Raw genomic sequence first — 17,268 nt, 5'->3', positions numbered from 1 at the left:
CTGGGACGGCGATGGACTGCTGGATGAGTAGACTCTGTTCTGTCTGTGGGACTGGGACCTTTGCCCTGTGCTGGGTAACTGCAATGTGTGTTCCTTAGAGGGGGGATGTAGGGATGTGGCGAGTTTGATGGGGGCCTAAAGTAGGATGTTGCTCTGCATTGTGAGTTCTAACTTTGAGTGTGGATGACACTGGAATGCTGGTGAGGCGGGGCTGGGAGTGCGGAGCAGAATGCTTGGGACTGGGGTGGGGACGATGGATGTGGGGGCTCTGGGGGGGACCCGGGAGGTGTTATATCAGAGGGGGTTTTTGGGGCGAGCACTGATCGTGTTATAGACTTTCCAGCAAGCCGTCCATTAGGCTCTATCCAACCCCCACCGGATGGTATTGGTTACAGTGCCTTAATTTTGCATGGGGCATGTCATTGGGGTAGTTTGTATGGGATTCACTATGTTAGTGCCTGTTCTTGGGGGTTGGGCAATACGTTGGGTGGGAAGAGGGAGTTGGGGGATGGGTGCTGTTTATTTAAGGGGACTTGCCTGCCATTGAGAATACTTGACAGAATATTGCTATTGAGTGTCGTGTATGTGTATGAGGATGTTCCCGCCCAACGGCCAGAGAGGAAGGGTTGCAGTGGGCGGCTCTTTTATCATTGTTACTGGTCCATCAGCTGATATCAAGTGTATAACCTGGAATGTTCGGGGATTGCACTCCATGCAGCGTAGATATAGGCTACACTCTTATTTGGTACGCAGATGCGCGCAGATAGCTCTATTACAATCAATCAATCAATCAATCATAGCATTTGTATAGCGTGCTACTCATCCGTAGGGGTCTCAAGGCGCTTGGGGGGGGGGTCTGCTACTGCTCGAAGAGCCAGGTCTTGAGTTGCCTCCTGAAGGAAAGGTAGTCCTGGGTCAGTCGGAGGTGGATGGGGAGGGAGTTCCATGTCTTGGCTGCCAGGTAGGAGAACGATCTTCCTCCGGTGGTGGCTCTGCAGATGCGTGGAACGGCGGCGAGGGCGAGGCTGGTGGAGCGTAGCTGGCGGGTGGGAGTGTAGAAGGTCAGGCGGTTGTTGAGGTACCTGGGGCCCAGGTCGTGGAGAGCCTTGTGTGCGTGGGTGAGGAGTCTGAACGTGATCCTCTTGCTGACGGGGAGCCAGTGCAGGTCTCTCAGGTGTCCGGAGATGTGGCTGTGTCAGGGGATGCCCAGGATGAGACGTGCGGAGGCATTCTGGATGCGTTGGAGTCTTTTCTGAAGTTTGGCTGTGGTTCCGGTGTAGAGGGTGTTCCCGTAGTCCAGTCGGCTGGTGACGAGTGCCTGTGCGACTGTCTTCCTGGTTTCGGTGGGGATCCACCGGAAGATCTTTCGGAGCATACGCAGGGTGTTGAAGCATGACGACGAGACGGCGTTGACTTGTTTGGTCATCGTGAGGGAGGAGTCCAGGATGAAGCCTAGGTTACGTGCGTGGTCCGTTGGCTTGGGAGCGTTGCCCAGGGCAGGGGGCCACCAGGAGTCGTCCCAGGCGGAGGGCGATGATCCCAGGAGGAGGACTTCCGTCTTGTCTGAGTTCAGTTTCAGGCGGCTGTTCTTCATGCATTCGGTGACGTCTTTCATCCCTTCGTGTAGGTTGGTTCTGGCGGTGGCGGGGTCGTTTGTGAGGGAGAGGATCAGTTGGGTGTCGTCGGCGTAGGAGATGATGTCGAGGTTGTGTTGGCGTGCGATGGCTGCGAGGGGGCTCATGTAGACATTGAAGAGGGTGGGGCTGAGTCACGATCCTTGTGGTACGCCGCAGATGACTTCGGTGGCCTCGGATATGAACGGAGGCAGGCGGACCCTCTGGGTTCTTCCGGTGAGGAACGAGATGATCCATTCCAGTGCCTTCTCTTGGATTCCGATGTTGTTGAGGCGCTGCACTAGGGTGCGGTGGCAGACCGTGTCGAATGCTGCGGAGAGGTCCAGGAGGATGAGGGCCGCTGTTTCCCCGTTGTCGAGCAGGGATCTGATGTCGTCTGTGGCTGCGATGAGGGCGGTCTCGGTGCTGTGGTTGGCACGGAAGCCGGACTGCGAGTGGTCGAGGGATCCGTTCGTCTCGAGGAAGGCGGCCAGCTGACTGTAGACGGTCTTCTCGATGACCTTGGCAGGAAAAGGGAGGAGCGAGATGGGACGGTAGTTCTTGATGTCGGTGGGGTCCGCTGTTGGTTTCTTCAGGAGGGCGCTGAGCTCGGCGTGCTTCCAGCTCTCCGGGAAGGTGGCGGTGTTGAAGGAGGTGTTGATGATGTCCCGGAGTTGGGGTGCGATGATGGAGTCGGCTTTGTTGAAGACGTGGTGGGGGCAGGGGTCGGTTGGTGATCCGGAGTGGATGGTGTTCATCACGCGGGTGGTGTCTTCGGTGCTGACCGGAGTCCAGGCACAGAGGGTGGCGGTGGGGGGCGTTGGCTCGGTGGTAGGGTGCGTGATCTGTGCGTCGAAGCTGTTGTGTATGTCGGCGATCTTGCTGTGGAAGAACGAGGCGAGGGAGTCGCAGAGGTCTTGCGAAGGAGTGATGTCGTTGTTTCCGGCGCTGGGGTTGGAGAGCTCTTTGACGATGTTGAAGAGTTCCTTGCTGTTGTGGGCGTTGTTGTCCAGTTGTTCCTTGAATGCTGTCTTCTTGGTGGTGTGGATCAGCTGGTGGTGTTTGCGGGTGGCGTGCTTGAGGGCAGTCATGTTGTCTGTGGTCTGGTTGTTGCTCCAGGCTTTCTCGAGGGTGCAGCAGTTCTTCTTGGAGTTCTTGAGTTCATCGGTGAACCAGGAGGCTTTCTTGCTGCCGGGTTAGCTGGGAGGGGTCTTCAGTGGTGCGAGGTAGTCTGCGCAGGTGGTGATCCACTGTGTGAGGTTGCTGGCTGCTTCGTTGGGGTCCGTTGTGCTGGCGGCAGGGTTCTGGCTGAGGCAGGTGGTGAGCTGGTCGTCGGTGATCTTGTTCCAGCTCCTGCGAGGAGCCTGTTGCGGGTGGTGGTGGGTCGTGGTTCTTCTGAAGCTGAAGTGGACGCAGCTGTGGTCCGTCCAATGAAGTCCGGTAGAGTGGCTGAAGGAGATGTGCTTGCTGGAGGAGAAGACGGGGTCCAGTGTGTGGCCGGAGTAGTGGGTGGGGGTGTTCACCAGTTGCTTGAGTCTGAGGTTGGCGATGTTGTCCAGCAGGGTAGTGGTGTTGCTGTCCTTGTTGTTCTCCAAGTGGAAGTTGAAGTCCCCTGGGAGGATGTAGTCGGCAGAGGGGAGGGCGTGCGGGCTGATGAAGTCTGCGATGTCTTCGCTGAATCATGAGCGAGGTCCTGGGGGTCTGTAGATGAGGGTGCCTCTGAGGGTCGTCTTGGGGTTGGTGTGTATCTGGAAGTGGAGGTGTTCGGCGGCGGTGAGGGTGTCGTCGGAGTTGGTCGTGATGCGGAGGGTGTTCTTGTGTACGATGGCGATGCCTCCTCCGGTCTGGTTGACGCGGTCCCTCCTGGTGATCTTGTATCCGTCCGGGATGGCGATGTCAGGCGCTGAGGAGGCGTTCATACAGGTTTCCGTGAGGAAGGCGACGCCTGGTTAAGTTGTGTCGAGGAGGTTCCAGAGTTCCACGGCGTGTCTGTGGACGGAGCAGGTGTTGAGCAAGATGCACTTGAGGTGGTTCTTGCTGGTGCTCGGCTTGGCGGGTGCGGTGCAGGTTCGGAGGCAGGTGCAGCGGCAGGTTTTGCAGGTGAAGGGTCCGTGGGTGCGTTTCGGGGTGGCTCGGTAGCAGGCAGGGTTCAGGGCGGCATTGAGAGCGTTGAGGGCTGCGGCATCGTAGGTCCGTCGGGTGGTCTTGCATCGGCGGGGGCCAGGGGTCCTGGCACTGGGCGCGGTCTAGGTGCGGACGGGTGCAGACGGGCTTGCCTTTGGCGCACAATCGGCGCGCCCACTACGCGTGAACGCTGCGCGTACGTGAGGACATCATAAGTAAGGAGCCGGGAGGGAGGGTCAGCTGGGTGGCGGGAGCGGGGCGGCGAATGGGCTTGCGGGGGGAGGGGCCGATGGGAGGCAGAGGCGGGAAGAGACTAGGGCGGGCGGGCGGCTCAGCGGCAGCTGGGTCGCCCGAGGCAAAACAGGCAAAACAGAAGCGTGGGGGCTACCTGGAAGGTAACTGGCAGCAGTGGAGCGTGGGGGCGACCTAGCCTGGAGCAGGCTCAGCTTACAGGAGACGAACCTAACTAGGTCGGAGGGGCTTGCCTTGCAGCGCAGGTGGCGCGGACAATTATACTATACCACTTATTCAGCTTTCGCGCGAGGGGTCCTGATTTGGATTAGAGCTGGGGTTCCTTTCCAGATGGTGGCCCAACTGGTGGATCCTGAGGGTCGTTATTGTGCGGTTCGTGGCCGCCTATATGGGCGTGAGGTGACCCTTTGCAGTATTTATGCTCCCAATATTGATCAGGCGTCCTTCTTGGGGACTCTGTCTTCGGTCCTTGCGGATTACTTCGCACCTCCGGTATTGCTGGGGGGAGACTTTAGCTCGGTAGTTGACATATGGATAGGTCCCGCCCACCACTACCCACAGCCCCGATTAATAAACTGGCAGGGGCACGAGCCCGCTGGCAGGATAATTGGGGACTCCTTGATGTTTGGAGAGCGCAGCACCCGGACGATAGGGATTACTCCTATTATTCGTCGTTGCATGATCTACACGTCCGACTGGACGCCATCTTATGTAGTTCCAGCCTGGCACCGTTGGTGGCTAGCAGCGAATATTTAACGCGAACCATATCGCATCACAATCCGATACTGGTGAACTTCTACTGGATAGCGGAGCGCCCTAAGATTCCCTAACTGGAGGTTGCGACCCGAGATGATGGAGGATTAGGTCTTTAGAACGGAGTTGAGGGATGGGGTGGAACACTACTTTGAGGAGAACGCGGGTACTGCCGAGACGGCGGCCCTTGAATGGGATGCTTCCAAAGTGGTGGTCCGTGGGATATGTATCGCCAAATGGGTGGGAGTTAGGAAGCTGCTGCTGCAGGAGGTGGACGCGAACGAACGGGCTCTGCGGGATGCTGAGAGAGCTCACTCGGAGGGCTCAGGGTCACAAGAGACAGTCCTAACTTGGAAAGAGACAGTGGCTGCGGGGGTGGAGCGCCTACGGTGCTTTGATCACAAAGCTTACTTGGCTCGTGCCCATGCAGAGCGGGACAAGGTGGGCACATTACTGGCCTGGCTAGCTGACCCCACTCCGAGATGTATGCCCATTTTGGCGTTAACTTCCGCAACGGGACAAGTAGAATATGAGCAACATCGTATCAATGACCGATTTTGGTCCTTCTATGCGGAGCTTTACACAAGCCAGTTGCGGACTGGTGAGGGGGACGCTCGTGCATTCTTGGAGGGATTGGAACTACCCGTTCTTAAGGAGGATAAGGCAGAGGCAATCGGTCAAGATATCACACTGGCTGAGATTCGTTGCGCTATTAAGCAATTGGCGCGCAATCAAAAACGCCGGGTAGCGACGGTTTGCCTATCGAATTCTACTTGAAATATATCGACCTCCTGGCTCCCAGATTGTTGGTGATGTACCAAGAGGCTGGAAAAACGGGGCTCCTGACAACTTCTACTAGGGAGGCCATCATAGTCCCACTCCTTAAACCAGGTAAGCTACCGACGGATCCGGCTGCTTATAGGCCTCTGTCCATGCTCACGACTGATTATAAAATACTAAGCCGGGTGCTGGCTACCAGGCTCCTCCCCTTTATGACACGGCTGATACATCCGAATCAGGCTGGATTTATACCAACGCGCAACACTGCCAGTAGCGTGCCTCGGTTGCTGGGAATAATAGATGGAGGTTGCGGACGAGAAGGGCAGGAACTGATACTATCAGTGGACATTGCTAAGGCGTTTGATAGCCTTGAATGGCCCTACCTATTTTCAGTTATGTCGGGGTTTGGGCTTGGCGCCGGATACGTCCGGTGAACTGAAATACTTTATTCGTCGGCGACTGCTAGGGTCCGTGTGGGCAGGGCTATATCCTCATCATACCCGGTGGTGAGAGGCACCAGACAGGGCTGCCCCCTGTCCCCGCTGTTATTTGCCCTAGCGATTGAACCACTAGCGGCATGCGCTCGGAGGGGGGAGGCATACAGGGGTTTGCAACTCCGGGGTCAAGTACATTACATCTCGCTCTACGCGGACGCTCTCCTCATGTTCTTGGCAGACGCGGGGGACGCAATGGATGGGGCGCGAGACCTACTAAACCGCTTTGGGGACATCTCAGGCCTGCGGGTTAACTGGACAAAAACTTGCATATTCCCAGTGTCGAGCAAGTGCGCTCAGCTGCTCTTACCACCTGGACTGACGTGGGAGCCTAGATGCCTTCCCTATCTCGGGACACAGATATATCACGCTCAGGAAGATCTTATGGAGGGTAATATTGAGAGAGCAATGAGGGGTTTGAGGAGTAGCATGCGATTCTGGGGGACACTACCGTTGTCGGTAGCAGGCCGGGTTGCGCTATTAAAGATGGTGGCGCTTCCTCGTCTATTGTATTTCTTCCGGACCCTGACCATAAGGATACCAGCTGCATTTTTGCGGCCACTGCGCTCTGCAGTGGGTAGCTTCATTTGGGGTGCGGGTCGACGTAGAGTAGCACTAGATACACTGATGAGGCCGAGAATTGAGGGGGGCCTGTCCGCCCCAGATTTTGAATTATACTATCTGGCTGCACAACTCCAGGTTCTCACTCAAGCGGTGGCACTGGAGTTCCGAGGACCGGAGAGGGGAACAATTCCGGAAGTGCAAAGGCACGGTCTATCCTTAATAATTCTACAACAAATACTGAGGACTGCGGACTTATCGATAACTGAGAGCACCCTGAGGTATTGTTGGAAACGTTTTCATACTAGAATTGGGGAGCAATGCCCATACGCACCCGAAATACCACTGGGCATGTGCACGGCATTACCACATGGTGGTGATTGGTCTGGGCTGGCAGAATGGGAGGAGCTGGGGCTGCAGATGGTGGGCGACTTATATGCGGATGGTGCAGGAGACCTTTGGTCTTCGACGCAGCCATTTCCAGCTGCATGCAGCATTGATAACGGCCATACAAAAGCATTGGGGCGCCGGCCTCTCGGAACCACCGTTAAGCGGTGCATGTCAATACGTCGTGATGGCGGCGGGTACGTATAAGGCAGTCACCTGCCTATACAAACGCATGCTAGGGGAGGACTCTAACCCATTACAGAAACTGCGGGAGCGCTGGGCGACGGACTTGAGCAGAGATATCCCGGAGGCTACCTGGTTACATATACTCAAAAGAGCATGGAAGGGCACCAGGAATGCTAGGTTCCAACTTATCCAATTTTTTGTATTGCATAGGGCATACCTCACACCAGCTAAAATTAATCAGTATGTTCGGGTGAATACAGCAGTCTGCCCACGTTGCCGCTTGCAGGGTGCGGATCTGTGCCATATGCTGTGGGATTGCCCTCAGCTGGGAACGTATTGGGAGGAGGTAACTTCGTCCCTTAGCAGAGTAACAGCGCGGCAGGTTGCTGTGGATAAGGGAGCATGTCTGCTGCACTGGTTCCCGCACACTAGTAAGAATAAAATAACTAGCAAATTTATGGACTTGGGTCTCATCCTGGCTAAAAGGGAAATTACATCACACTGGAAGGCAGCGAATGGCCCTAGCTATGTTAGATGGAAAGCAGCGTTCCTTGTGTGGGCGGGCAGCGAGAGTTCTATTCGAATGCAGCAAGCCCATATGTCCCATAACGATAGGACATTGGAGGCGGCGCGGGCGTGGGAGGCACTGGTGATGGGACTTAGACTGCTTAATGCAGATATAGATTCGGAATCAGATTCCTCGTTGGAAGGGGGACAGGCGCAGGTGCAGGGGCAGGCGGCTTCCCCTGACCTTGGAGAGACAAGCGGGAGGGTGGGTCCTCGACTTCAGGGTGCACACAGTAATTCGTAATGTGATGGATGAGATGGCCAGTAAACAGATCATACATTAAGATTATACATTGCACGCACTCTTTAGCTAGCTTATGGCTTTGGCGGCAGGGGTGGGGGGCTTGGGAGTTTATAGACTTTGAGGAGGGCCATGCATAGAGCACTGATTACATGCCTGGAGACACGGACTAGGGCATGGAGCGACACTGATTGAGGGAAATAGACATGATGAAGAAGAATTTGAAATAGGATCCAGGAGTGTTGATACTGTATCGAAATACTGTTGTGTTCTCTCTCAGGATGTACTGCTGGACATTGTATAATTGTGATGGTCCTCCTTAATGTCTTGTTTGTGTTATAAAATAATAAAAAGATTTAAAAAAATAAAAAAAATGGATGCAGCAGTCTCCCTCCATTCTCCCGTGATTCAGTTTAAACAGTTTCTAATAAATGTTTTCTATATAATACACATACTCGTGTTTAACACCCCATTAATCCGACCTCTACCTTCCCCCCCACCCATTTCAGTTTTACCCCCTGCCCACTCCAGTCCCTCAACAACTTGACACCGGTGACGGACTTGAGCTGGCCGCGGCCAGGGCGACTGACGCTGGAATCTGGGGATCACGGTTCGATCCCCGGCTCCGGCGGCAGATTAGCCCAGCACCATGTGACTCTGGGCAATAGCTCGCTTAATCTTCCCGACGGCCCCCAGCGCCTAGAGACCCTTACGGGTGATTGTGCGCTTTACAAATGTGGACTTTAGCTGTGACTAATTGAGGTGGTGCACTGGTGGAGGTGTGGAGATGTTTGTGTTCCGATGCTTGTTGCTGCTGTGATGCCATCAGCCAGGGGCTGACCTGTGAATACAATAGGAGCCCCCTGCTGCCTTATGTTTCTCACTGTCGGTATCAGGGGCACCATCGGATCAAGGGTCAGCCTAGGCTAGATACATTAGAGCTCATCGTTGCCAAAACAGGTTTGGACCAGGATGTTGTGAGCATGCTGCAGAGTGAAGTACTTCAAAACCACATATCTGAGGGCAGCGCTGAGCTGAGTGATTTCAACCTTTACCTGACTAGACAGCATGAAACAGAAGGGGACATTAAAATAGCTAGTCCATACAGGATAAACGTGGCAGCTGAATAAAGCATTGAAGGAAGTGGAAGTGGGGTCAAGGATGTGACCAGCTTGAGGAGCTCAGTCAGAGACCTTTGTATCTCCAATTGCCATTTTTAACAAATCTTTTTGCATGAAGCTGAAGGGCTTCACAAAATTCAATGCACATGAATTGTACAACATATTCATGTAGATACTTGTTTTACAGAGAAGATACTTTAAGGTGTGGCACACACAAATAGCTTTCAGTGCACAGAAAATGAATGTAGAGGCTTGAGTGTGGCCTTCAAAAACAGTTTGCTTAAAACACAGTAGCTCTCTTTCTGAGGAGATTGGAGAGGGTGAGATATTTACCACACTTGGTAAATAGCCTAAATTACTTCCTAACTTTTTAATTCGGATCCTGTACAAACAAGGATTCTACACAGATCAGAATTTGCAGGTCCCCTAGGAATCTCAGCCAATGTGTACATGGTAGATGAGACACTACTTTGCACTCCTCCCGTAATGAAACAAACTTGATTTATAGCTGGTTGCTGAAATTTTTTTGCCTCTAGTTTTGATATCTACTTTTATACATATGTATACCATGAGCATTTAAAAAGTGATTTATTTAGCATGAGCCCAGATGAAATGTGTTCCTTTGATTTTCTTTTAAATAGAGCAGCAACATAAGATAGATTTGAAGCACCAAGCAAAAAACCAAGCACTTAGATTTATGTTGTGACATAATACACAGTTTACATTTCATTCTGCATTCATCACGCTCTAACTGTTAACACCATTTCGTTACTAGTTCTGTCTTTTTTTACATTAACCTCTGTCTTTTTCCTCTGCTCACGACCTCCGCAAGGAAATGTGCTGCTTTTAAGCAATAAACACAGTGCATCCTGGAATTGGGCTTCAGCGCTTCTGTTTTGATGTTTAATTGATGGCTTGCTCTGTACCCATCTTGCTGAATCGCCCTCTAGGGTCTGGGGCTCATTTGGCTTGGGGGTTTGCTTTGGATATATATATATGCTGAAATGAATAAAAGCAACCCCTGACACGTGTTTCGCCTTCACTAGAGCACTGGCCCCGTCCAGACACAAGGGAGCACCCAGTATAAGTCAAAACAATACTCTTTAAGGCATAAAGTGCTGAATAAATGATGCAAAAAAGAAGCAGAGAACTCTGGGTAGTTCTCAATTTTAGGTGAAAAGCAGCTCCTGTATAGAGCACCCTCAACACCAGCGACACTCTAGATCTGCTAACATCAAATGTCTGCTTTTCTATCAAAGTCTTTAAGCATAGGATTAACACAGTCGCATCCAAGGTGAGGTAGAAAGGGACAAAGTCTTTTGCCATTACTGCAGCAAAGTCTGTAAGCATAGGACTATAACAGTGCTGTCCATGCCAAGCTGTAAATTTACAAAAGCCTTTTACCACTCCAGGCACAGTATTACAGCTTTTAATTGGTAAAATGCCAACCAAGCCAACCAGAAATTAATAAAAGCAACTCCTGACAAGAGTATCGCTCTCTTTCAAAGTCTTTAAGCATTGGATTAGCAATGTGCCATCCATGCCAAGATAGAAAGGGAAGAAAAGAAGGGGGAGAAAGCGAAGGGAGAGACCTCCCAGCACAGAGAATCACACAGAGCAAACAGGGAGGGAATTGGAAATAAAACAATCAAGATAAACTGTGATAAACCTATCAAATAGGATTTTGACATTGGATGAAACAAGAGTATTGAAACTGGGGCTGAGCTTTTGTCCAACTATTCAATTCATCTATACACAGACACTGATTGACCTGTACAAATACATAAGGAAGTTAAAATTGATAAAGATACATCTGCAATGTCCTAAGAAAGTGGACCGCCAGGTTCCAGGACCTATAGAAGAAATGGATCTTCTTACAGGAACAGACTTGGAAACTCTGCTGTTATTACAAGAACTAGGTGAAGACTTGGTTCCCCAATCACAGGAAGGAGTAGAAGGTAATACAGTGGAATTGTTGGAAAAAGCTGGGATATCATAAATAAGCTGTGGCAGAAATTTAAGAATCAAATCGAGATTCATTACACGAACTCCCGATGATACCATTGGCATCTTTCAAGAAATTGTGATTGAGGAACAACAAAAGTTACAAACAGAGAAGATTGAAAGATACAAGAAAAATATTTCAAAAGCAGAATGGGAGGTAATTACAAATTTGAAACAGGATGATTCAATATTACAAACAAGTATAAAGTTCCTCATCTGTGTTAAGCCCATTTGGGGACATGAATCAAGATTAAGAATATATTTGGTCTCTGTTATGTTCTGTTAATATAGACTTATAGAGCGCATTATCACCCAGGGCTATCTTGAGCAACCTTAGTGCTTAAACTTGATCTCCCCCCCTGTCTGTTGCTAGGAATAGCATTGATCACAAAAACCCTCATCTGTATCACATTGCTGTTATGGAATTCTGCACATTGCTTTGTCACTGGATATGTTTGACCAGCATTTGTGTTTTCCTGCATATGCTGCAATATGCCCTTATGGACTTGCAACACAGTGCTGCCTACATACCGCATATTGCAGCTGCTTGTCAATACACATACAGTAAAATCGATGCTACAGTTGAAGGTGCTCGTGATTTTGTACATTTGTAAAATCCTTTCTTAGAAATTAGCTAAGTTTCTGGTTTACTTATTTCGGGGGTGCTTTTCACCAGGGCATCCCTAATTGAATAAGCCCTATGATATGTGATCAGGGGACTTTTAAGAACTTGTGACCCTATGAGTGGATCCGATCGAATAATATGCCAGTTCATCTAAATCAATTATCTTAATGCCTTATCCTGATTACTGATATATATCATGAGAGAGAGAAAGAGAGAGAAAGGTCCATATATATTCCTCAATGATTATTAGAGTTAACAAGAAATACAGCAGCAGATTTAGGTTTTACACATATTTGTGTTAAAATACAATTCCTAACCTATTCATGATCTCAGAAATGAACAAAGGGTCTGGGGTTTTTTTTTATCTGAAAACGGTGACAATCCTATCTTCACCTTTCACCTCTCTTCTTTACATTATATCTCCACTTCCTTCTGTGTTCATCTAATCTTCCCCACACATAAAACCAACTCCAATTGTGATGGGAGCTCATTCCTGGAGTGCTGCAGTGTTCCCTGCAACCCATTGGTTTTTGGGCAGGGCCGACCTCACACCCATGGGCCCAGTACCTAGGTCAGTCGCTGTTATCATAAAAATGAGGCGATTAGGCTGGGAGGGGCACACAAGAGGATGCATGATTGTGTTGCGCTGCCACTGGCTTTGCTAAGGCCAGTGCAGTACCCTGAATTTCTGATCAACAGCCGCAGACCATTCCAGGGCACCTGATCCGTGGGGTGATGCGGTGCTGAAGCCATATCAACCCAATGGTCATTGCGCTCCTGAGAATCATCATGAATTTTAGAGGATGTGTTTTGCAGAGCTGCCCTGAATTTCTTTAGTTTGTATTCCACATGCCCTTAGTGTTTGTCATTCTCCATCCTACAGTTTCACACATTTCCAGGCATGACTCCCAAGCATGGCATCAAAGACTAGAAACCATCTCCTAGGTTTACATAGGTCTGAAGGTCTCAAGTTTTAAATGTGGCTTTACCTTAAATAGTCTTACTTATTTTCTTATTCATTTCATCATCTCACAGTCACAATATACACTTTGGTAAAGGGATGCATGCCCCTTTTAAGTGAATTTTATGGTGCGAGATGCAATGAGGCTATGTTGCCAGCCAGATGAACATGTGAGCCATGTGAGTTAATCACAGGCCGCTGAATCAATCAGTGGAATGAAGGGCAGTCTGAATTCCAGCAAGGAATCCTCCTGTCCTTAAGGGGATGGCAGGTAAAGTCAGGAGTATTAAACTAGAGAACAGTAAAACCTTTTTATTAACGTCCTTCAAAATGCAGATATGTGGTATGAAGAAGCGAGTTAAAATCAAGTTATTTTTATTTTTGATATGGCCCATTAAGTACCAGAGATTCATTTTATGGTGATCCAGTACTGGTCAGTTAATCGTTATGCTTATCGCTAATAACAGTAAAAAAAACATATGATGTTATGTATTTTTCCACTTTGATTTGTAAGTCTTGTAGTAAATATGGATTGCAGTGGATAAATATGATCATAGAAATCCTCTCGCTCTTTGAATATTTTTTTTATTTCGCGTTTACATGATCATTATAAAGTAGGCAGGCTAGTAATTCCTTTATGTGTTTTATTCATGGGAACACCTAGGTTGGTTATGCACGGTCTCTTGGTGAGCAACAATTGGCTTTACAATCTGTTGGTTATCATTTCATACATATGCAGTTGAGAGGTGGCTTCTGATAAGTATTCTTACTCAATAGCTGCCATTGCCCTGCTTACGAGTTGGCGGGAATTTTCTGATCCCCTAAGTAAACCCTTGTTTCTGAGTTGAGTGGTATTAACCGCATGTGGTAATTACTGGGTGCAATAATATCTCATCCTTCATTAAATATCAGCAAGAATCTAACAGGGAAAGTGGTAAGCTCAAAAATCTTCATTTTATTCTGCAAAAACCCATAATAGGTGCAATTTTTCACACCCAATAAATATCCTATGGCAGTTTATCTTTTTCTGGTGCGATAAATAAAAAGCACCTGGATTCCCAAAAAACTCAGAATCGGGCCATAGTTTTGTCATGGAGAACCGTCCCATGCAGAGACTCTTTTATCTGTGTCGTTTCGTTTGACCCCCCCCCATTTTCCTTTGCAAAGTAGAGTGCGCCTATGCAACATGCTCTGTAGCAATGTCGTGGGCTTCACATGTGTACCTGTGTTCTGTTGTATTCCCAGAGCTGACTGCTATTCAGCAGGACATGTCTGACGTCACCTGCTCCTATGACGACCTGGGGGCCTTGCTGAAGAAGAACGTGTCCGAGCTGCAGGACAGGCTGTCCGACTTTGAGCGGCTTCAAGGAGACATGGGCTCCGTGACCCAGTGGTTGAAGCAGATGGAGGAAACAATGGCGTCTTGGGACACGGCGCCAACTGACAGCACAGCTGTGAAAGCTCAAGTGGAGCAGCTCAAGGTATTGTGGTGAAGAGGGTGGTCTGGCGGTGGCACTAGAAGAGGTATTGGAAGTAATGTGTCATTTCAACCATGACGCACTCTTTAAGTGCCGTCACGGAGCCTCTTGTGGTTGTGAGAGGGGGCGACGCATGAAATGATGAATGCAGGACTAATCAGGAATGACTGTCCCAGAACACTACTCCTTCAGAAGTAGCTGTATTTTAAACATTTAGAGGAAAAAACAGTATCTTATAGTTAACTCTTTGAGTGTTATCTCTATCTCTAACAGGAGTGGGCGAAACTCAGGTGATTGGCTGTAGCATAATAATTGATTTACATGAGATTACGCAGAATTACGCGAGGAGCACAACTCAGCATTTAGCACTATTTACATAGCGCAAAATGCACACTCTCATTTAAATAAGGCCGAGTATTCTTTTTGTGCTTAGAATATAGTGCTAAATGCAACAGAATACGAGCAGCAGCGGCCGCTGACTTTCGTTGTTCCTGTGCTCCAGCAGTAGGATTTTTGTGCCAAATTACTCATAATTAGGGCTCCTGGTTTTGTGTTATTTATTATCTTGACATTTCCATCTGTATTTATCCATATTTCTTTTTTTGCTAATTTTACCTATATTTATCCATTTTTATTTCGGGTTTTGTGAGACAAATTAAGCCAAAATAGTACATTTCCGCATTTATTTAAATGATAAATGTAAACACTTACCCGAATGTCTGACAGATTTCAATAATATGAAGTCCGACGGCTGATAAATCAATGCACATATATGAAAATATGAACATTTTAGCATCAACATTTTGCATATCTACTTGAGTTAAAGCCTCATAACAATAATTTCTTTCTTTTTTAACCGCTTACCTGTCAATCTACACAGCTATTGGCCTGGTAGTCATGACTGACAGTAGTCAGAATCACACAAAAAAAAAAAAAATCGTTTTTATCCACATTTACATATAATTACAGACCGGAAAATAAAGGTTTTTCTGTCTGTATTTATCTGTAAAACCCAGTAAACACAGAAAACAGGGAGCCTTCCTCATAATTAGGTGAACCGTGTTTCTTGTTTTCTGTTACATTTCCTCTTCAGACTTAACACATCCTGGGGTAGATTTACTAAGATTTTGCGCCGTGTTTGTGCCACTTTTGTGACGCAAACTCGGCGCAAAATCTTTTTTTCCCTATTTACTTTCCAGCACTAAACTTGTTTAGCGCTAGAAATAACAGAAAAGTAATGCATTTTTTTGTGCCATGGGGGCATACCAAGGGTGGAGCATGGGCGTTCCCAGGCAACCATCCAAGGTTTCTCACGCTAGACCAAATTTACTAAATAAAGTAGATTAGGTTTAGCGTGAGAGAACGGTGCACTTTTCAAGTAGGCGCACACAGCCGCGGCCGGTAGTGGGAGTAACGGCCGGGCGGTGACGTGGGGAGGGGGAGGGGCAGGGTGGGGGGGGTAGTAATGTATAGAATACGGACTTTAAAAGGTAAGTAAACATAAAAATAAATAAAACGAATTTCGTTGCAAACACTGCATCACCAAATGCGATGCAGTGTGTGCAGCGAAATTCGTTTTATTTATTTTTATGTTTACTTACCTTTTAAAGGCCGTAATCCATACATTACTACCCCCCACCCTGCCCCTCCCCCTCCCCACGTCACCGCCCGGCCGTTACTCCCACTACCGGTCGCGACTGGGCGCACGGAAGGAAAAATGCTTTCATTTCTCATTCCTTTTCCGACTTTGCATGCGTGCTGCTCTGTGCAGCATGCATACAAATAGGGAAAAACTTTGCATTGTGCCTGGGCATCGTATTTTGTACAGAAAGGGTCCCCTTACTGTACAAAACCTATGCTACGGCGCTAAGGTGTGTGCTTGGCGCACAGCAGCTGTAATCACACCGGCGCAAGGGAAAGAGGAGGGGAGAGCTCCCCCCCCCTCCCGTCGCTTAACGGAGCACAGCCTCGCGGGGGCTGCGCCGTGTGAATTGTTTGTTAATCTCCACAGTACCTTAACAAAAACAAAGGTACTAAAACTGTGAAATATGAACATTCTGATAGTAGCCTCCCTTCCTTTCAGCCTGTTACATTGTGAGGGTGAAGGAAGGAGAAGACAACTACGTCATTGAAACATGTTCATTATTTAGTATAACAATAAAAGTCTTGTAATAAAGTGCGGAGACTCCGTTGTGCTTATAACTTGTATTTAATAGGAGCGCCGGGGCTGTGTGACTGCTCTTGCGGTCGGCGCCAGCAAACAAGCATGGCCGCCTTCCGCTTCCTGCCTAGCTGCTTCCTGTTCCGTCCCCGGAACAACTAGACCGCTACCACATATCTCCCCCCTTTTAATCACACAACAATTTACAAAGTCTTACTTCTAGTCCATTACGAAATCTTTAAATCTCTCCGGTACCTTGATTCTTCTTCCCACACGAGTCTCCATTCTCTCTTCCTTTCTCTCACCTTCCGTCTTTCCGTCTTCTCTTCGTTCTCTATTACTCTCCACTTCTCTGTCCCTCTCTCTCTTCTCACCACTTCCTTCTCTTCTGTTTCCTTCTCCTGTTGGCTTCCTCCCTTCTCTTCCTTCACCTTCAGATCTCCTTTCTGCATCGTCGACGTTCTCTCCTTGTCTCTCACAACTTCCTCTGACATTCTCTTCCTGTCTTACACTCACTTCGCCTTCTCCTTCTTCAACGACCTGTTCCGCTCCTTCTTCTATCTCCTCCTCCCATTTCATTATCTTGCTGCACCTGGCCATTCTGTCCATAGACCATATCTTTCCATCACTCAGCAGTGCAGACCGGGAGTATGGCTCCACTACTTTGAGGGGTGGAGAAAACTTACTTTCACCTTTCTTCTTCCTGATGGCGAGTTTCACCCTCACCCACTCCCCTTTGTCCAATTCCGTACTGCGCGTATTCCTCCTTTTGTTGTAATGCACAGTGTATATGTCCTGTGCTCTCTCCAGGTTCTTTCTTACCACCGCTGGTGACCACTTGCTCTGCACCACCAATTTCTTCCAGGCTGCATTGTCTTTGGTGAATGCTTCCCTTCCTCTTAAGATCTTGAAGGGGCTGTAGCCCGTGCTTCCGGGTGTAATGCGATATGCCCAAATCAT

General features: G+C 48.8%; 1 protein-coding gene across 2 annotated transcripts in view; it reads left to right on the top strand.

The window, feature by feature from the left end:
• The window catches only part of DST (dystonin), a 1,569,532-nt gene that overhangs the window by 1,071,221 nt on the left and 481,043 nt on the right, over window positions 1–17,268 (top strand). For both annotated transcript variants that reach the window (XM_078647976.1, XM_078647975.1), the window contains one exon: window positions 13,915–14,150. In XM_078647976.1, coding sequence (XP_078504102.1) covers window positions 13,915–14,150 — 236 coding nt within the window. The remainder of the gene's footprint in view (window positions 1–13,914; window positions 14,151–17,268) is intronic.

Source organism: Lissotriton helveticus, chromosome 6 (genome assembly GCF_964261635.1).
Source record: "Lissotriton helveticus chromosome 6, aLisHel1.1, whole genome shotgun sequence".
NCBI lineage: Eukaryota > Metazoa > Chordata > Amphibia > Caudata > Salamandridae > Lissotriton > Lissotriton helveticus.
Note: the sequence above shows the minus strand (reverse complement) of the source record. Positions and strands in the feature narration are given on the sequence as shown.